The 21943-nt window shown below is 46.6% G+C and overlaps 2 protein-coding genes across 9 annotated transcripts in view; both read left to right on the forward strand.

Annotated features, from left to right (window-relative positions):
* CALCR (calcitonin receptor) overlaps nucleotides 1-21943 on the forward strand; it is a 587401-nt gene that overhangs the window by 88394 nt on the left and 477064 nt on the right. The window lies entirely within an intron of this gene.
* Nucleotides 13738-17225, forward strand: LOC117354149. Its single transcript, XM_033931110.1, has 2 exons — nucleotides 13738-14139; nucleotides 14271-17225. The coding sequence occupies exon 2, from the start codon at nucleotides 14272-14274 to the stop codon at nucleotides 16984-16986; it is 2715 nt and encodes a 904-aa protein (XP_033787001.1). The 5' UTR covers nucleotides 13738-14139; nucleotide 14271; the 3' UTR covers nucleotides 16987-17225.

A 21943-nucleotide genomic window follows, 5' to 3' on the forward strand; every position in this document is an offset into this window, starting at 1 on the left:
CGCGGCGATTCATGCCAGTGGGCCAGAAGAGGGAGCAATACAGGTAGGCAGGGGGCCAGGGTGAGAGGGAAAGGGGGCTGCTTTGGGGGGAGGGGTGTGCTGGGGGGCAAACAGCAATCATGCTTTGCTCTGGAAAAGGAAAGGAAGACAGACAGCGGCCAAGGAGAGAGAGAGAATGAAAGAAAGAAAGACAGACACACACATCTATTCTAGCACCTGTTAATGTAATGGGCTTAAAGATTAGTGACCTATAAGGGAGCTGTAGTGAGATGAAGACCTGGCATCCCTTTTGTGAAGTTCACAGCAGTGCCCTGTAAGGTACCCCACTATTTAGGTGCCATGTCTGGGTGTTCACTCCATCACTTTGCAGACCCCTCCCACATCCAACAGGGCTTGATGATTTAGCGACTTGGATGATCAGATCGGCAGGACGTATAATTAGACGATTTTCGAAAGAAAAAAATTTTGGACATATTTTTCAAAAATTTTACTTTGGACGACTTGCGACTTAGACGAAAAAGGATTTAGACGTTCCTTTCGATTATGCCCCTCCATGCTGTTTTCAATGTCTTTTGAAAAGTCTTCCCAATTACACAGATTTTGCTTTTTAAGAAGTCATTTTACAAAGGTGCGGTACATGCTAGTGCATGCTTACTGTAGTTTATAAGGACTTACCAGGGGATGCACTGAGGCACTTTGAGGTAAGTTCAAAATCTGTACATACTACCTGCATGCTAAAAAGGTTAAAAAAAAATAAAAAAATTTGCGAGGGGCATATCAGGGGATGGAGAATACAAGATACATCCCCCCCCCAGTAGATCAGAATAGAGGTCCATAACTCCAATGATAAATTTATTTACCACATAAATAATTAAAAGTCCAACATGGCCAAATTTCACCCTCATATGGACTGCGTCAGGAGCTATAAAAATGAAAAGGTGTTATTCAACAAGTTTCACCTATTGACAATAGTTTTTCTCCTCTCCCTTAATTGGCAACAATAATTAACAATTAGTATCTTGTAACAGCCATAATTGCACTTAATAGGATGATAGACACCTAACTTGGTTGATGTCTACCACTTTCAGGTAGGTGCCTAGTACAAGACGCCTATCAGAAAGTAGGCATGGTTAGGGGGTGGATCAAGAAGTAGGCGCCTGTTTTGGACTTAGGCAGACTCATTTACCGTATTTTCGCGGATATAACGCGCACCATTGTAAAACGCGCACAGGGGTATAGCGCGCAGAAATCACGATGATATGTACAAAAACTTTTCTATACCGCGCTCAGGCATATAACGCGCATGCTGCCCGACTCTCCTCTGGCCACCCCGACTCTCCTTTCGCTCTCCCCGACTCTCCTCTGGCCACCCCGACTCTCCTTTCGCCCTCCCCGACTCTCATCTGGTTGCCCCGACTCACCCTGACTTTCGGTGCACTGCCCCGACTCTCCTCTGGTTGCCCCGACTCACCCTGACTTTCGGTGCACTGCCCCGACTCTCCTCTGGTTGCCCCGACTCACCGTTCACCCGCCCTGACTTTCGGTGCACTGCCCCGCCTCTCCGTGCCTGTCCCCCTTGAAGTCCTGTCCCCCCTTGAAGGTCTGCCTGTCCCCCCTTGAAGGTCTGCCTGTCCCCCCTTGAAGTCCTGTCCCCCTTGAAGGTCTGCCTGTCCCCCTTGAAGATCTGCCTGTCCCCCCTTGAAGTCCTGTCCCCATCCTGAAAGCCTGATGCCCCCCCTCGACGTCCGATTCTTCTCCCCCCTCGGCAGGACCACTCGCACCCCCACCCCGAAGAACCGCCGACTCCCCGACAATATTGGGCCAGGAGGGAGCCCAAATCCTCCTGGCCACGGCGACCCCCTAACCCCACCCCGCACTACATTACGGGCAGGAGGGATCCCAGGCCCTCCTGCCCTCGACGCAAACCCCCCTCCCCCCCAACCGACCCGCGACCCCCCTGGCCGACCCCCACGACCCCCCCACCCCCCTTCCCCGTACCTTTGGAAGTTGGCCGGACAGACGGGAGCCAAACCCGCCTGTCCGGCAGGCAGCCAACGAAGGAATGAGGCCGGATTGGCCCATCCGTCCTAAAGCTCCGCCTACTGGTGGGGCCTAAGGCGCGTGGGCCAATCAGAATAGGCCCTGGAGCCTTAGGTCCCACCTGGGGGCGCGGCCTGAGACACATGGTCGGGTTTGGCCCATGTGCCTCAGGCCGCGCCCCCAGGTGGGACCTAAGGCTCCAGGGCCTATTCTGATTGGCCCACGCGCCTTAGGCCCCACCAGTAGGCGGAGCTTTAGGACGGATGGGCCAATCCGGCCTCATTCCTTCGTTGGCTGCCTGCCGGACAGGCGGGTTTGGCTCCCGTCTGTCCGGCCAACTTCCAAAGGTACGGGGAAGGGGGGGGGGGGGGTCGGGGGGGTCGGCCAGGGGGGTCGCGGGTCGGCTAGGGGGGCGGTCGGAGGTTCTTGGGGGGGGGCGGTCGTTGGAGGGAGGGGGGTTTGCGTCGAGGGCAGGAGGGCCTGGGATCCCTCCTGCCCGTAATGTAGTGCGGGGTGGGGTTAGGGGGTCGCCGTGGCCAGGAGGGTTTGGGCTCCCTTCTGGCCCAACTACACAAAGTACGGGGAAGGCGGGTGGGGGTGTCGTGGGGGTCAGCCAGGGGGGTCGCGGGTCGGCTGGGGGACGGGCGGAGGTTTTGGGGGGGGGCGGTCGTTGGGGGGAGGGGGTTTGCGTCGAGGGCAGGAGGGCCTGGGATCCCTCCTGCCCATAATGTAGTGCGGGGTGGGGTTAGGGGGTCGCCGTGGCCAGGAGGGTTTGGGCTCCCTCCTGGCCCGATATTGTTGGGGAGTCGGCGGTCCTTCGGGGTGAGGGTGCGAGTGGTCCTGCCGGGGGGGGGATGTATCGGACGTCGGGGAGTCGGCCGGGCAAGAGGGCTTGGGCTCCCTCTTGCTCCGATCGTGGATGCAGGTGCGGGTGGGAGCGCGTGCGAGCGGTCGTTCGGGGTGGGGGTGCGAGCGGTCCTGCTGGGGGGGTGAATCGGGCGTCGGGCGGGGTGGGAACTATGTTTAAAAACTTTTGTATACCGCGCTCAGGCATATAACGCGCGAGGGGTATGCGCGGTACGTAAAATCACGTATAACGCGCGCGTTATATCCGCGAAAATACGGTAGGCCAAGAAAACTGTGGCATAAATAGGGTGTGCCTAAGGTTAGGACACTTATCGATGCCTAAGCCCACTTTAGGCACCACTAAGTATGATTTTATAAAGTGGGCCTAATTTTATAGAATTGTGCTTATGCCACACTACTCAGTTTCTAACTTTTTGGTGCCATTTATAAAATCAATGCAGACTTTTTCAGAAAGAGTGCACACTCCAAGACTTTGCTCCTGTGATGAAAAAAAATGGCCGAATGAACATGAATGGAATGAACATCCAATAAACAACATGGGAAACAGTACAAAAGGAAAATGTTCTGACTGCCCGTCCCTAAGATATAATACTGAAGCTGAGGGGAGATATGATTGAAGTCTAGAAAATCCTGAGTGGAGTAGAACGGGTAAAAGTGGATTGATTTTTCACTCCGTCAAAAATTAGAAAGACTAGGGGACACTCGATGAAGTTACAGGGAAATACTTTTAAAACAAATAGGAGGAAATTTTTTTTTCACTCAGAGAAGAATTCACTTGTTTTTTGAACATTTGAATATGACGGCAGAAAAAGGCCAAATGGCCCCATCCAGTCTGCCCATCCACACCATCCACTATCTCCTCCTCTCCCTAAGAGATCCCATATGCCTGTCCCAAGCTTTCTTGAATTCAGACACAGTCTGTCTCACTACCACCTCTACCGGGAGCCTATTCCATGCATCTACTACCCTTTCTGTAAAAAAGTATTTCCTTAGATTATTCCTGAGCAAATGCCCTCTCATTCTGGAGCTTCCTTTCAAATGAAAGAGATTTGCCTCATGCACATTTATGCCACATAGGTATTTAAACATCTCTATTATATCTGCTCTCTTCTGCCTGTCCTCCAAAGTATACATATTGAGATCTTTAAGTCTGTCTCCATATGCCTTATGACGTAGACCACCAACCATTTTAGTTGCCTTCTTCTGGACTGACTCCATCCTGTTTATATATTTTTGAAGATGCGGTCTTCAAAATTGCATACAATATTCTAAATGAGGTCTCACCAATCTTATACAGGGGCACCAATACCTCCTTTTTCCTACTGGCCATCCCTCTCCTTATGTACCCAATCATCCTTCTAGCTTTTGCGTTGCCTTTCCAACCTGTTTGGCCACCTTAAGATCATCGCATACTATCACACCCAAGTCCTGCTCCTGTTTCATGCACAAAAGTTCTTCATCCCCTAAACTGTATCATTCTCTCAGATTTTTGCAGCCTAAACATTGCATTTCTTAGCATTAAATCTTAGCTGCCTTATTTCAGTCCATTCTTCAAGCTTTACTAGGTACTTCCTCATGTTTTCCACACCAACAGGGGTGTCTTCTCTATTGCAAGTTTTAGTATAATCTGCAAAGAGGCAAATCTTATCAGTCAGCCCTTCAGCAATATCGCTTACAAAAATGTTATAAAGAACAGACCCAAGAACTGAACCTTTCCTCAGAGTGATCTCCATTGATCACTACCCTCTGTCACTTTCCACTCAACCAGTTCCTGACCCAGTTCATCACTGTGGGGACTATACCTGAAAAAATGGCACCAGTTGTACGTCACTCAAACTACGTACCATTCTGAGAATCACAGTCTGTATTGAAGTTAAGTGCTGGAAATGTAGGCTAGAGTTTTACAGGCCTTCATTTCTGGCATCTGTCTTCAATGTAGAATCATGCTTAACAGCATCAAATGTCAACCCCGCCTCTTTTGACATATGGCAGCGGTAAGCATCTGCATAGATGTGATTCAGGCACCTTTATTAGTAGGTGCTCGCAGTCGCGAAGTGCTGCTGTCTGGTTCTCCCCCCTGGCATCCGGTTCCCCTCCGGCGTCCGGTTCTCCCCAATTGGCGTCTGGCTTCTCCCCTGGCCTCCCCACATCGTTTATCTTATAGGAGCAGCCTGCAGAGGAGATCGCGGTACTAGTGATCTTTGCAAATTGCATCGCAGCTGTTTCCTCCGCCGCAATCCTGCCTCTGACGTCAGAGGAGGAGTGGGACCACTGCAGAGGAAATAGCTCGAAGCAGTTTGCAAAGATCGCTAGTACCGCAATCTTCTCTGCAGGCTGCTCCTGTAAGGTAAACGGTGCGGGGAGGCCAGAGGGGGAAGCTAGACGCCAGTGGGAGGCCAGGGGGAACACGCAGGCCTTCTGGGGGAGGGGGTGAGAGCAGTCCTTCAGGGGGGACAGTCATGCAGGCCTTCAAGGGGGAGTGGGCAGGCAGGCCTTCAAAGGGGGGGGCATGCGGGCATTCAAGGGGGGGCAGGCAGGCCTTTATGGGGAGGTGCAGGCCTTCAGGGGGGACAGGCCTTTAAGGGGGGGACAGGCCTTCAGGGGGGACAGACCTTCAGGGGAGGGGGGCCCTGGTGTAGAAGTACATTTAGGGAGGGAGGGAAGGGGGGTTAAAAGAGATGTGCATATACTGAACTTTGGGGGGGGAAAGAAATAATGGGTCTAAAAATAGAGGAGAGGGAGAAAGATGATGGAAAATGGGATTTAGGGAGGGAAGGAACAGAAAGTGAGAGAAGTTGGACACAAGGGATGGTGTGGAGGGGGGGGATAGAGATACTGGATAGGAGGGTAGTTGGGAAAAGAAAGGGAGAGATGGTGGACCCTGGTGTGGTGGGGAAGGAGGGAAAGATGCTGGATGAAAGGGTAGTTAAGAAAAGGTGGATCTGTGGAGGGAGACGAAAAAAAGGAAAGATGCCAGACCTCCTGGGAAGGGAAGGGAAACGGAAGGGGAGGACAGAGATAGAAGATTGATGGTTAGCACAGAGAAAGAAGAAAAGAAGGAGACCCTGGCAAGCAAGTTATCAGAAGACAAGCAGAGGCTGGGACCAACAAGATTTTAATATTGACCAGACAACAAAAGGTAGAAAAAACAATTTTATTTTCTGTTTTGTGAATACAATATGTCAGATTTGAAACATGTATCCTGCCAGAGCTGGTGTTAGACCACAAACGTGAGCTAGGATTTAACAGAGAGAGGAAATGTCATTTTTGTTTCTTTATTTTGTTTACATCACAGCGCCAGTGTGGTTAGGAGAAGGCAAAGGGGGTGAAGAAGCTATAAAATAAACCCACCAGGATGTTTGAAAAAAAAAAAAAAAAACACCCATTGGGCAGGAGAATCGAATCGAAAAACCAATTCAATAGGCTGAATTGAATCGAATCGAAATTTTTTTTTCCTGAATCGGGCAGCACTAGCTTCTACATATCCCTCCTCTTCACCTTTGAGTTTCACAATGCCACTATTGCACTTCCTTCTATCACTAATATATTTAAAAAATGTCTTGCCACCAGTGTTCCCGCTAAGCTGCGTTGGCCTGCGCTCACGCACAAAATATTACATCGCAGCGCACAAGTTTCTCTTCACAGCGCACACACGCGTCGCAAAGGTAAGGGGATTGCACTTCCCCACAATTGCCATGCTTCGGTTCCTCTTCTTCCTTCCTTCCTCCCCCCCCGCGGGACCCTGCGGCACCATCAACTCTTACTCCCTCTAATGTCGGCCCTGCAGCTCCAGACTTCCTCGCACCTTCTCCCCTCCCCCTTTGGATCGCTATTATTTTAAATGTTATAGCCGCGGCCTGCCCCGGAACTCTTACTGCAGCAGCCGCCCGTCTAGGCAGGAACAGGAAGTCACTGTTGCAGTAAGAGTTCCGGGGCAGGCCGAGGTTAGACATCTCCACTGATGGATACAGCTCCGCGGCTATAACATTTAAAATAATAGCGATCCAAAGGGGGAGGGGAGAAGGTGCGAGGAAGTCTGGAGCTGCAGGGCCGACATTAGAGGGAGTAAGAGTTGATGGTGCCGCAGGGTCCCGCGGGGGGGGGGGGGGGGAGGAAGGAAGGAAGAAGAGGAACCGAAGCATGGCAATTGTGGGGAAGTGCAGAGCTGCAGGGAAGAGTGTTGCGGTACCCAGCTGGAGGGAGAAGGAAGATGAGGGAGGGAATTAAAGGAGATGCCAGGGCTTGGAGCGTAGGAGGAAGGTATGCCAGTCTAAGGGAAAAGGAAGGGGGAGATGTGAGAGCATGGAGGGGGAGCGAAAGATGGAAGAAAAGGAAAGGAGAGAGATGCCAGAGAATCAGGGAAGGGGAGATACCAGACTATGAGGAGAGGTGTGGGAGAGGAAAGGCGAGGAGAGAGATGCCAGACCAATGGGGTGAAAGGAGAGATGGAAGGGGGAGGCATACAGTTTCTGGAAGGGGCATAGAAGGAGAGAAGATGCCATATAGGGGAAGAGAGACGGCAGACAGTGGATGGAAGGAAGAGAGTTACAAGAAGATGAGGAAAGGAGAAACCACAGAAGACAAAGGTAGAAAAAAATTTCTATTTATTTATTGCTTTAGGAGACATGTGTCACTGTTTCTGTGAAGCATTGTATGCAGAGTCCAGCTTCTTGCTGGTTCAATTTAACCTTTGTCTATGTATTTTTATTTTATCCCCCCTTTTACAAAACTGTGAAGCGTTTTTAGCACCAGCCTTGGTGGTAGCAGCTCTGATGCTCAGAATTTTATGAGCATCAGAGCTGTTACCTCCGTAGCTAAAATCCACACTACAGTTTTGTAAAAGAGGGAGGGGTTAGTTTGTGATTACATATTCCTTACTAGGCGAAGGTGTTTTCTGTGTTCTGTGTGTTTTCTGTTAGGATTGACGGTGTAGGATTGATCTGTGCTGGTCTGGCTTGTTTAGTTTTACAATGGGTGTATTGATGTACTGCTCACTGCAATATGTAAGATGCTGCCTTTTCCTAGGTACTCATGTGTGACGTGTGGTTTGTTACTAAAAATCATGTTTTTCTTACAGATGGGGGGGGGTGCCAAAAAATGATGGGCCCCGGATGTTACATATGCTAGGTACGCCACTGTATGTAAAGATACCAGAAAGCTGGCGTAGCAAAAACTTCTAAGTTTTGAGTATTTAACCCTCCCACAATCTCACGGGCACTCGTTTCAAGTTTATTGAGATTTTGATTTAAACGCAATATCAAATATTTTCAATGCGTATAACAAAAATAAATTTGGGGAAATAAATAAAACCATTTGAACCAGTGTTCCCGCTAAGCTGCGCTGGCGCACAAAATATTACATCGCAGCGCACACGTTTCTCGTCACAGCGCACAATCGGAAGAGGCGTACGGCAGATGGCAGGGCGGCGAGAGGAGAATCGGGCGAGTTGGCTCATAACTTGCTGGCGCCCGATATTTTTGGCTCACGGTGAAAAAAGTTTGCTCACAACACCCGCCCGCTTAGAGGGAACACTGCTTGCCACCCTGTTTTACCATGTCTGCTATTTCTTCTTCTTCCATTTGCATCTTTGCTTTCCTGACTACTTGACCAGCTTCTTTTCCCAGATTTTTGTGCCTATCATTTTCTTTCTGCAATCTGTTGTAGTTTATGAAAGTTTATCTCTTTTTCCTTACCTTATCAGCTACTACTTTTGAGAATCAAAGGAGCCATTTTTTTTCGTCTTACTTTTACTTACTTTCAGTACATGACATCTATCTAATGTACTTTACAGCTACATTAGATAGACTGTGAGCCCACTGGGACAGATTTGGAAAATGCTTGAAGTACCTGTAGGTAAACTGCCTTGAGTGTGGTTGTAAAACTACAAAAAGGCGGTATACAAGTCCCAATCCCTATCCCCATCCCTATCCTTTTCCTTAGAAATGGTTTGTTGCCCATACAATAGTTCCTTTCAGATTTGCCTGCTCCTTTCCTACTTCTTCCAGATGATCCCATCCAGACAGCAATTCTTTGACATAATCCCCCATCTGAACAAAGGAAGTTTAGAACCTTCACTTTCGAATGAGCTCTCTCTATACCCGGGTCTCTATACCCGTTTTAATATTAAACCGTACTTTCAGTGATCACTGGATGCCAGATGATCACCCACTGTAGCATCAGAAGCACTTTCCCCGTATGCAAGCACTGAGTCCCATCCCGCAAGTGTTCCACTACCAACTGCTGGAACAGTTCTCCTTGTAGAGAATCCAGGATCTCTTAACTTCTAGGAGATCCCGCAATAGGGATACCCCAATCAACATCGGGCATATTAAAATCTCCTATTAGTATTTTACCTTTTATAGCTATATTTTGATTGTCTTCTATTAAATCTCTGTCCACTTCTTCCTTCTGTGAAGGAGGCCTGTACTGTATATCACACAAAAGTAAATACATTTTTCATTCCTTCTTTCCAGTTTGACCCACAGTGATATACAAGCCCCTATCCCTTACCTTGTAGATCCTACAATTGTGTGGCTTTAATATGACCATTAACATATAATAATAATAATAATAATAAAGCTTTATTTATATCCCGTCATACCTTTTCAGTTCAAGATGGTATACAGTTACAGTAGTGGAAAAGTACAAAGTGGATAATGAACCTGTTCGGTTCTAGACAGTATAGTAGTTACAAAGTTGGATTGTGGTAACAGGTATCAGTATAAGTAAGGGGGTAGGGGGTAGAGGAAAAGAGAGGGGGAGGGAGCGTAGGGGAGAAAGGGGAAGAGAAGTGGGAAGAGAGGGGCGGAGGGGCTTTTAGAATGAGTCAGAGGCTTGGAGTATCAAATGAACTTGTTGAATAAATGGATTTTCAGTGCTCCTCTGAGAGCTTGGTACATTGGGGAGTTCAAGAGGTGGTCGCTAAGGGTGTTGTTCCAAATGCCTGCTTGGAAGGATAGTGTTCTATCAAAGAATCTTTTGCAGTGGCATCTCTTGCCACTCCCCATCCTCTTCTTCCAACCCTGTCTTTACTGAACAGTTTATAACCTGGTGTACCTATATCCCAGTCATGGCTCTCCATGAACAACATCTCTGTGATTGCCACTAAATTCAACTCAGCCTCTTCCATCACAACAAAACCCAAAAAAGAATGCCATTTAATGATAGGGAAAAGCATTTTTTTAAAAACCCAATCTCCATCCCTTGCTGCAATGTGCTTTAAATGCTGATTCAAAATAAAATGTCTTCAACGATTGTTTACTTTTTTTTCCAAATTAGCCAGGAGACTGATGACATCTAAGGCAGAGGGGGATTTTCTTTCATTGTTCCAGCTAAGCTACTGCAGGGAGCAGATACACCCTTTGTGGATTGTTTTAAAGATTATTATTTTTAAGTTATTTGGATGCTTATTAAACCAGAAACTGGTACATCCAATCTTCTGTTCCACAATCTTTTTGTTGTTTTACTGAAATGACTTACCATTTAATTATGGTTGGTTCCTTATCAAATTATTTCCAAAGGAGGGATATTTACTAAAATATGGTATGTTTTTGCACTTTCCATACCTTAATTGAAAAGTTAAAATAATGGTGCTTGGGTCAGTGGGTGGGGGGGATCTTGGAGGGAGAGGTTGGATTGGAAGATCTGCTATTGGGGGTGGGGTTTTGAGGGGAGATTATAATGGGGAGTGTTCTCTATGGAAGAGCTTTGAGGATAATCAGAAAAAGGGGTCTACGTTTAGGGGAAAGGGGTGCAAGAGGATTCAAATGAGGTTACTTAGGGCTCCTTTTACTATGGTACACTAGCATTTTTAGCGCATGCAGCAGATTAGCACATGCTAACCCCACGCTACGCGACTAGAACTAACGCCAGCTCAATGCTGGCATTAGCGTCTAGTGCGGGCGGCATTGTAGCGTGCGCTATTCCATGCGTTAAAGCCCTAACGCAGCTTAGTAAAAGAAGCCCTATGTGGATGGGATCATAAGAGGGTCTGGTCGGGGAGGGGCCTGTGTTCTGGGGATCAGATCAAGGGGTAGAGGTTAGGGAGATGCAGTGCTGTGCCTTCCAGACTGATCTTAATTAGAGTAGCGGCTAGGCTACCAGACATCTGATAATACAGCTATACACCACACCTCTTAAGGCAGCGTTAAGTACAATCACTATCGACAGTTGAAACAGCTAGAGCATGACACTGATCCATTAGCAGTGCAGCTCTCCAGATATGTGCTTTTCAACAAGGAAAAAACTTACCTAAAATGTGACAAACCTGCATTTGGGCTTCAAAATCACAGCAGCAGATTCCTTCTGCATTAAGAGCATAACCTATTCAACCTTAAAAAAAAAACAGTTACAATGATGGTCAGTTCATCACCAGTGGGGTTTACCATCATTAGAAATTCCCTGTTAGTAGTTTTAATTGCTTACTAGAAAAACCATTTGTACGCTTCATTTGACAACTTGCCAGTGCAACTAATGTCTTGTATATGCCAATAAGATGCCAGAAAAGCACAAATCAATTTTGTCAGCAGATATGTCAAATAATACAAAAATATCTAATATCTGCCAAATATTCATTAATTGAGTATTCAATAATATATGATTATCTCTTCCTCTCTCTTAGAGATCCCACGTGCCCATCCCAGGCTTCTTGAAATCAGAGACAGTCTCTGTCTCCATCACCTCTTCCGGGAGTTTGTTCCACTCATCTACCACCCTTTCTGTAAAAAAATATTTCCTTAGATTACTCCTGAGCTTATCACCTCTTAACTTCATCCTTTGCCCTCTAATTTCAGATGAAAGAGACTCGACAGGGCCCTTCATCTTGGAAAAGAGATGGCTGAGGGGAGATATGATTGAAGTCTACAAAATCTTGAGTGGAGTAGAACGGGTACAAGTGGATCGATTTTTCACTCCGTCAAAAATTACAAAGACTAGGGGACACTCGATGAAGTTACAGCGAAATACTTTTAAAACCAATAGGAGGAAATTTTTTTTCACTCAGAGAATAGTTAAACTCTAGAACGCATTGCCAGAGGTTGTGGTAAGAGCGGATAACATAGCTGGTTTTAAGAAAGGTTTGGACAAATTCCTGGAGGAAAACTGCATAGTCTGTTATTGAGAAAGCCACTGTTTTCCTTGTATCGGTAGCATGGAATATTGCTACACCTTGGGTTTTGGCAAGGTACTAGTGACCTGGATTGGCCACCGTGAGAACGGGCTACTGGGCTTGATGGACCACTGGTCCGACCCAGTAAGGCTATTTTTATGTTCTTATGACTCATCCGCATTTATGCCATGTAGGTATTGTGACAGGGAAGCCCCTGTCACAAGTAAAAAGACTGTGGGTCCAGTCAGAAATACTGCCCTTAAGGCTGTAAGCTCTAAAATAAAGCCTATTTCCCCTGGTAAAAGCAGCAGGGTAGCACAACCAAATAACATGGTGGAAAAGCAGGGGTGGAGTCAGCCCAGGATTCTGGAAGGGAGGGCACTGAAACCACAAGCCAGTCCCTATTACTCCTTTCCCCAGGTTGGAGGAATCCAGGTAGAAGGGGGTGGAGCTGGTCACCGAGCCCTGCAACCAAGCAAACCTCAAATAGGCAGAAGGCAGAGTAATCAGAGGGGAGGAGGAGGCTCACCTGTTCCTGATTGTAGGAGCCCAGCAGCAAACCAAGATAGCTGCTATCTCCCTTCTTCCACCAGCCAGCCAAGAAAGCTTTCAGGACACCAGCCCACCAGGGGAGAGAGATTACCTCCAGGGAAGTACCATAACTTTCCTAGCACGTTTTGGGGTGAGGAGCTAGAGGGTGTTCCGGAAGGGGAAAATGATTTGAGAGGGCTGGCAGGTATTCAGAGAGGGGGATGGGAAGAACCAGCAGAAGTGCAGGACTTCATAGAGAGCCCTAATCCCCTGGAGCCAGCCTGGGAAATGCTCAGTGAGGAAGGCTCTGGAGAATACATGTTTGAGGAAGACATGGACATGGAGTCTTGAGCTAGAAAAGGCATGGCAGCAGTGCCTAATTAAGTAATGCCAAAATAATTCCTTGAACCTCAGTTTTCTTAAGTGCCCTTTGAAGTAAAATTCTGGATGTTAGAGGCATGTTCGGGTGGGCGATTAAGACCTTTAGCATAAGGGAGGTTTGCCCGCACAACCTGGGTTCAGGTTGTGAACGTCCTTCAAAGGGAGGGACTAGGAGAGAAAGAGGAAAATAATAAAAGCCAAAAACGTTTTTTTTTTCTCCTACAAAGTATAGTGGAAAGCTTGCTGACACCTGTTGTGCTCAGCTGTAAAGTAACCAGCCAACTCGGGCTAGGAGAAGCCTTAACCCTAAGAGGGGACAACTCAGAAGCAGTGAAGAAACTGCAGAAGCAAATTTTTCTGTTTTTTTTTATGATGATTTCAATGCACTGAGGAAGATTGACAGTCACAGGCAGAGGCACATCCGGTGTGCCCGGGACTTATGTAAAATACTGTGAACTCAATGACTGTGACAAATGTGCATGCAGTGGTGTTTTGGGCTTGCATGTTAATAAACCCAAAGAAGTTTTGCTAGAAGTCCAGTCTCCGGGTTTTTCCTTTGACCAACCATATAAAAGGCGCTCCTAAAAATCTTACCTGTGATCCGAGCCGGGGTTTCCCACCTACTTGGGGTCTGGCCCGGCCACAGGAAGTTGGTGGCAGTGGTGGGATCTAGCGCCGCCCACAGGTTGGTGAAGGAAGTGCACCAGTGGGAAAAAAAAAAAAAAAATAAAAATAAGGGAAATTCTGGTGAATTTTTTTTTTTGTGATTTTGGACTTGGAAAAAAAAAAAAACAACAACAACAAAAAAAAAAATTACAAAACCCAGAGAACTATTTGCAATTTGGAGGGAAGATATTGCCACCAGATACTGTGTACAGAGTTGGGCAATACTCCTGGATTTGAATCCCAAAGTGTGGACAATTGGAGGGTTTTTTTTGAAAGACCTGAGTGCTGGAAACAGTGACATTAATGATTTTTGCTCTTTCGACTTAAATCTTTTGTGGATTACAAATATTAAGCCAGAAGGAAGTGCAACGCCAGGAGGGCGTGGTTCTAGGCGAGGACCAAGAAGTAGCAGCAAGGTGCCTAGGAGAGCAGTCTGCGGTGGAGCGGAGAGGAGTCCAGACGTGTGAGCTGTGTTCCAGAGATCCTGGTCGGAGGAGTGGCTGGGGAGGCCCTAAGATCCCAAATGCTGAGACACATCAGTCCCCGAGGTAAAAGTACTTAGGGAGGGCTGGTGTGGATTGCAGGGTAAGGGGACCAGAGAACTCTGGAAAGGGCGGAGGGAAATCCCTGAAGCTAAGAGCCGCACTTGGGTTTCCTTTTCTTTTTGGTTTACTTTCAGGATGGAGGCGTCCAAGTTCCTGACCGGATTAGAGGCGGAGATGAACAGACTCCAGCAACGGTTTCAGGACATGCTACAGTCTCAGGCCGATCTGTGGAAGGCAGACCATCAAGCACAGCAAACCCGACATACCGAGTTGTTGCAACAGATGGGAGCCCAGATTCAGGCCATCAACACCTTGGCACAGCGTCCTACACCGCCGGTTGCCGGCCACGCTGGAGCAGTCATCGGGCCGGTAGGCGCTCCTTTCGGGGAGCCTATAAGACTTCATAAATTAGCTGCAGATGATGACATTTATCGGGGCTATGGCCCAGACCATTATGAGAGACAGTTCCAAGCAGCATATAGGGCTCAGAAGGAGCGTCCTAGAGCCTTGATACAAGGTCTAAAAAGATGCTTCTGGAGAGCCGGGGGCATGTATCAGGGTCCAGCCAGGGGTCCGCGTGCTGGTAAATGTTTTGCCTGCGGGAAGCCAGGTCATTGGAGGCAGCAATGTCCGGCCAAGAGGAACCTGACGAACAGGGCTGGGTTCCCAATACTGGGTCTTAAGGGGGGGTGCATGATCCAGGTAAAGGTGGAGGGGGTGCCAGTAGTGGCCCTGTTAGACTCCGGGGCCAACCAATCTATCCTATCTCAGAGGGTGTGGGCACGGATCCTCAAAGCCAAGGGGCAGGAGATAGATAGACCTCAAGGGAAATCACACATACAATGCATGCATGGAACCTCCTTACCTTATGAGATAAAGAAAGTCTGGGTGGAATATCAAGGGAGAAAGCATGACTTGAATATGGCACTTATGCCAAGGCCCCCATATGAAGTGATCTTGGGGCGGGAGTGGCCCTATTTCTGGGACTGCTTTCGCGCTCAGGGAGGTAGGGCTCCAGTAGGGTCCGAAGGGGAGTTAGCCAAAATTTTTCCCCTGGAAGATAGTATTCTGGAGAAGCCTTCCCAGAAGAGGCCCAAGAGTAGGTCCGAGAGGAGAGCTGATAAGAAGGCCTGTTGCCAAAGCAAGGGGGGAGAAGGTCAACTGCCTTGGAAACCCTGGGTACCCTATGAGGTAGCGCAACGGTTCCCTACCTTAGGCCGGGAGCAAAGGGGGGATTCCACATTGAGTTATGCTATAGAGCAGTGGGAGGAAATAGGAAGAGGATCCCGCCAATTTCAGGTGATGGGAGGTCTGCTGTACCAGGTGGGGTGGAATCCCAGGGCTAGGCGTAAACAAAGGCGCTTAGTAGTGCCGGCTGTCTTTAGGAGACAGATATTTTGGGCCATTCATAGAGACCTGGGGAAAGCTCACCTACCCCAAGACCCTACGGTTAAACGGCTGCAGGCCCAATTTTATTGGCCGGGCCTAGAGCAAGAGGTGAGAAAGTGGTGCAAGGAATGCTCTGAATGTAATAAGGGTATTGAGCTTCCTACAGGAGGCGGTGCAGAGGCTTCCCCAGGGTCTAGTTGCAAGGAAGTCCAGATAGCGGTAGCCCAGCAAGCCGCTAGGAAGCCAGTGTTAAAGTTCATGAAGCTATCCTCTAAAGCCAGGATGCCAGCTCGGGCTACTCCGTGCTCAGTGGGAATAGATTTAAGCAGTATCCAGGAGCTTAAAGTACCCAAGGGGGGCAGAGGATTAGTGAACACGGGCCTGGTAGTAGGATTACCTGAGGGGTGTTATGGGCGCATTGCGTCAAGGTCGGGATTGGCGCTCCAGCATGGGATCCACATTGGGGCTGGAGTGATCGACCCGGATTTCCGAGGTCCCTTAAAGATTCTAGTCATGAATCTAGGGGAAAAAGAATACAAGATAAAAGAGGGAGATTGGATTGCCCAACTTATATGTGAGCGTGCCGTGATTCCTGAGCTGAAGGAAGAGGAAATAAGAACGGACACAACTCGAGGGGAGCAAGGATGGGGCTCCTCAGATTCGAAAGTGGGGACAGGGAAAGAACCTATACCCAAAAAGATCCTGTTACGTCTAGGGGAAGGACACTCAGAGGAGGGTGACCTGGAAAGGACTAATAGTGTTTTAAGTAGGGGGGTATGTGACAGGGAAGCCCCTGTCACAAGTAAAAAGACTGTGGGTCCAGTCAGAAATACTGCCCTTAAGGCTGTAAGCTCTAAAATAAAGCCTATTTCCCCTGGTAAAAGCAGCAGGGTAGCACAACCAAATAACATGGTGGAAAAGCAGGGGTGGAGTCAGCCCAGGATTCTGGAAGGGAGGGCACTGAAACCACAAGCCAGTCCCTATTACTCCTTTCCCCAGGTTGGAGGAATCCAGGTAGAAGGGGGTGGAGCTGGTCACCGAGCCCTGCAACCAAGCAAACCTCAAATAGGCAGAAGGCAGAGTAATCAGAGGGGAGGAGGAGGCTCACCTGTTCCTGATTGTAGGAGCCCAGCAGCAAACCAAGATAGCTGCTATCTCCCTTCTTCCACCAGCCAGCCAAGAAAGCTTTCAGGACACCAGCCCACCAGGGGAGAGAGATTACCTCCAGGGAAGTACCATAACTTTCCTAGCACGTTTTGGGGTGAGGAGCTAGAGGGTGTTCCGGAAGGGGAAAATGATTTGAGAGGGCTGGCAGGTATTCAGAGAGGGGGATGGGAAGAACCAGCAGAAGTGCAGGACTTCATAGAGAGCCCTAATCCCCTGGAGCCAGCCTGGGAAATGCTCAGTGAGGAAGGCTCTGGAGAATACATGTTTGAGGAAGACATGGACATGGAGTCTTGAGCTAGAAAAGGCATGGCAGCAGTGCCTAATTAAGTAATGCCAAAATAATTCCTTGAACCTCAGTTTTCTTAAGTGCCCTTTGAAGTAAAATTCTGGATGTTAGAGGCATGTTCGGGTGGGCGATTAAGACCTTTAGCATAAGGGAGGTTTGCCCGCACAACCTGGGTTCAGGTTGTGAACGTCCTTCAAAGGGAGGGACTAGGAGAGAAAGAGGAAAATAATAAAAGCCAAAAACGTTTTTTTTTTTCTCCTACAAAGTATAGTGGAAAGCTTGCTGACACCTGTTGTGCTCAGCTGTAAAGTAACCAGCCAACTCGGGCTAGGAGAAGCCTTAACCCTAAGAGGGGACAACTCAGAAGCAGTGAAGAAACTGCAGAAGCAAATTTTTCTGTTTTTTTTTATGATGATTTCAATGCACTGAGGAAGATTGACAGTCACAGGCAGAGGCACATCCGGTGTGCCCGGGACTTATGTAAAATACTGTGAACTCAATGACTGTGACAAATGTGCATGCAGTGGTGTTTTGGGCTTGCATGTTAATAAACCCAAAGAAGTTTTGCTAGAAGTCCAGTCTCCGGGTTTTTCCTTTGACCAACCATATAAAAGGCGCTCCTAAAAATCTTACCTGTGATCCGAGCCGGGGTTTCCCACCTACTTGGGGTCTGGCCCGGCCACAGTATTTAAATGTCTCTATCATATCTCCCTTCTCCCGCCTTTCCAATTAATGAAACATAGGGCTCCTTTTACTAAGGTATGCTATCGTTTTTAGCGCACGCAGCAGATTAGTGCGCACTAACCCTGCGCTACACGGCCAGCTCAATGTTGGCATTAGCGTCTAGCGTGCATGGCATTGTAGCACGCACTATTTCGCGTGTTAATGCCCTAACGCAGCTTAGTAAAAGGAGCCCGTAGAAACATGATGGCAGATAAAGGCCAAAGGTCCCATCTAGTCTGCTCATCCGCAGTAACCATTATCTATATTAGATATTTTTGTATATACCAATAATATATACAGTATGATATATAAACGCATTGCCAGTAAGCTTATACACTCAAAGCAATTTATACCACATGCAAGAAAAAAATCTTGCAATGTTATTAAAATAAACTTATTTTATTTGTCAGTGCACTCAACCTATTACAAAAGCAATAGATGAAAGGGGCCATCTTGTCTCCTTTCACAAAGGCAAAATGAACTGTTCATCTAGTTTGAAATACAGTAACAGTGGGGCAGGAGCAACTGGGAATCACCTTTGGGAGGGGGGGGGGGGAGATATTATAGTTTCATTTGGAAATGGAAATTTGGATTCTATTAAAATTAATGGACAAGACATTGCGCCAACAAAATGAATGCTTGAATATGGCTCTGTTATGCAGTTTAGCATTGTTTAAAACATTTAATCCATTGTTAAGATGGTCATGGGGAAATCCACTGGAAAAAATTTTCTCTGGTTTGTTACTACTTAGAGCCTGCTTTACAAAGCTGCACTAGCAGCTGCCGCGCGGCAACAGCCCCGAAGCCCTTTATATCTCTAGGGGCTTCAGGGCTGTTGCCAAGTGGCTTTGTAAAACAGGCCCTTAGGGGCTCATAATCGAAAGAAAAAAACATCCAAAAACCGGCCTAAGTCGGCACTTGGACGAACATTGTCCAAATACGTCCCAAGTACAGATAATAAAAATAAGTTTTGGATGTATTTCTAAACGACCTAGGCCTTCATAGTGCCGCTGAACGACCATAGTTAAACGGGGCATTTCAGGAGGACTGTCGAGGGCGGGAGTTGGGCAGGACATGGGCTATGACATTCATACAAAACCCCATATGGAAAAGAGGTGCAAACTCAACAACACTAAAAGGCCTTTCACACACACTTTTACAGCACAGGTGTTAAACCAGCAGGAGATAACCAAACCACAACAGAAAACAAGAAAAGAAAAAAGAAGTGGAGAAAAAGCTTCAGTTCTGCTTCATTTGGCAAAAAACTCCACTTCTACAAAACACTCCTGCATACACACAAAAACTGTAAGGCAAAAAAGCACTGTAATAGCCTGCAGAGTAAATGTCCAACAGCACCCGGGGTACAAAACCCCAAACGTGAAAATGTGGAGGAGGGGCACAAAAGCACTACAGTCCAGACTCAAGCAAAGAGGCCAATGAAAAAAACCCACTTAGCTGCTGCCGTTCTCCAGGCACTTCTTAATTCACAATCCTAGGCAAAGCAGCTAGGGAACCCAACTGGGAACCTCCCGTTTCGTGTTGTCGTGCTGCGTCAGGGTTGTCAATTTCATAAGCATATAGTCGGACACATCGGCGCTCCTCTGGCACACCCTCCACTTCATAAATCACTTCTGGCGCAGGGAAAACTCTGTAGCACACACACTGAAGAGACTAACACAAGCTCCACCTCTTACTATCTTCCACCAATCAAACGCCATCAGGAACCGAAAAAGGCCGCCCACTCAATCCGGGCATTCAATCCTTCAGGCTGGAGAGATTCCAACAAGTAGATCCACCTTTGCTCCTTCTGCCACAGGAGGCTTATACAGCCCAGGATCGACTGAACTTGGATGTTGTGACTTAGACCATTTAAAACATGGTCTAAGTCACAAAAACCCACCTAAAGTCCACTAGATAAGCACTGCAAACACATAATACAGACCCCCACACACTACCCCAGTGATCACCGACCCCCCCACAACTCATAAAAATCGTAATCACACCTTTAAAATTCAGCCTCCAGACCATCATCACCTGGCCGCCTGGCATAGGAAAGCCTAGTCATCCTGCACAGAGGTGGCTTAAGCCATCTTGGGGGTGGGTTAGGGACCCATAGAGAGGAGGACCCATGCCCTTAAGCCCCTGTAATCACTGCATTGATACTGAATCATGTGCACTCCCCTATACACCCCCCAAACCCTTTTGTACTGGCATATAAGTGGCTACTGCAGCCATAAGGGCTATTAGGGTGGTAGATAAGTGGGTCTAGGGGATTCTGTATGTGGTTTGAGGGGCTCACCGTGACTTATAAGGGAGCTGTAGTGAGGAGAAGACATGGCACCCTTTTTGTGAAGTTCACAGCAGTGTCCTGTAAGGTACCCCACTATTTAGGTGCCATGTCTGGGTGTTCAGTCCATCACTTTGCAGTCCCCTCCCACATCCAACAGGGCTTATTTTAGGCGTTTTTGACTTGGACGAAAAGTTGGACGAAAATGTGGTATAAAGATGGACAATTTAGCGACTTGGACGATCAGATCGGCAGGATGTATACTTCAAGTTTCAAGTTTATTCAATATTTGATCAATCGCCTATCAATAATTACTAAGCGATGTACATAAAATATTAATATTGGGTAAACAAGAACAAAATTGATTAAAAAGAAAAAATCTTTAAACATAGACAAAATACAACATGATACATTAGGGTGGAGGGGAAAGAACTACATTGTCTGATAGAAAAGGAAGAACAATTAAGGGTAATATACAAAGGGTAAGGGAAAATTAGTTTATTAGGAATAAAATACATAATTAAGTAAAATGGATTGTTACTATAAAGAGCGATTGGCTTTTCAATTAAACATTGAAAGCGTCTTTAAAAAGAAAGCTCTTAAGTTGGCCTTTAAATTTATCAAGGTTTTTCTCCTGTCGTAAGTATAGCGGGAGGGAGTTCCACGTTTGCGGTGCTGTAACTGTAAAAATGAATTGCCTTTGTGTATTGATCATTTTAAGGGTAGGAATAACCAATAAAAGTTGTTCGTTTGATCTTAAAGTTTTTTGAGAGGAGTATGGGATTAAAACTTTGTAAATAAATGAAGGGGTTTTATATTGCAATGATTTAAAGGTGAGTAAAGATATTTTATAGAGAATACGGTGTGCCACAGGTAACCAATGTGCTTTTAGAAGTAACGGGGTGACATGATCAAACTTTTTTGCCCCCGTGATTAATTTGATAGAAGTGTTTTGGATAATTTGTAATCTTCTGATTTCTTTTTGGGCCATTCCTTTGAATAAAGCATTGCAATAGTCGATTTTTGAGATGATTAATGAATGAATAAGAATATTTAAAGATTTGGGACAGAGGAATTTTGAGATGGAGCGAATTTGACGTAATCTATAGAAAGTATTCTTGACCACATAACTAACGTGTTCGTGATAAGTAAGATTCTCGTCTAAAATGATACCTAGTATCCGGATTTTATTTACTTGTTTGAGCTTAACTCCTTGTATATCAATAGAAACTGCTATTTTGTGATTTTCTTTCCAAGGAAAGAGTAAAGTGTTGGTTTTATTAATGTTTAAGGATAATCTGTTTTGGTCCAACCATAGGTGAATCTTTTTAAGTTTATCATTAATAATGTCAATTTCTGATGCATTGTGAGGGTCAAGGGGATATAGGAGTTGTACGTCATCCGCGTAAGCGAATACTGAGAAACCAATAGATTGACAAAGAGTCATAAGGGGAGAAAGGAAAATATTAAACAGCAGAGGAGATAGAATAGAACCTTGAGGTATGCCATAAGTGCTAGAAGAACTCGAAGAAACAGAATCATTAAAAGAGACTAGAGAGGTACGATTATCAAAGTAGGACCTAAACCAAAGAAGAACTTGCTCAGAAATACCAATAGATTGTAATCTGTTTAGTAAAAGATTATGATCAACTGTGTCGAATGCTGCTGAAAGATCTAGAGAAATCAAAAGGACAGAAGAATGGTGATCGAGGTGATATAGTATAGATGATGTCATACCTATTAGAGAATGTTCGGTGGAATGGTGTTGCCGAAAACCGGTTTGATTAGGATGAAGTGTATTTGTTTGTTCTATAAAGTTCGATATTTGATTAAAAACAATTTTCTCTGTTATCTTAGCAAGAAATGGGATATTGGCAATTGGCCTATAATTTGATTTCTCTGAACTGCCTATTTTTTGATCTTTAACAATAGGATGAATAGTAGAAGTTTTCCAG

This window comes from Geotrypetes seraphini, chromosome 2 (genome assembly GCF_902459505.1).
Source record: "Geotrypetes seraphini chromosome 2, aGeoSer1.1, whole genome shotgun sequence".
NCBI classification, from domain to species: domain Eukaryota; kingdom Metazoa; phylum Chordata; class Amphibia; order Gymnophiona; family Dermophiidae; genus Geotrypetes; species Geotrypetes seraphini.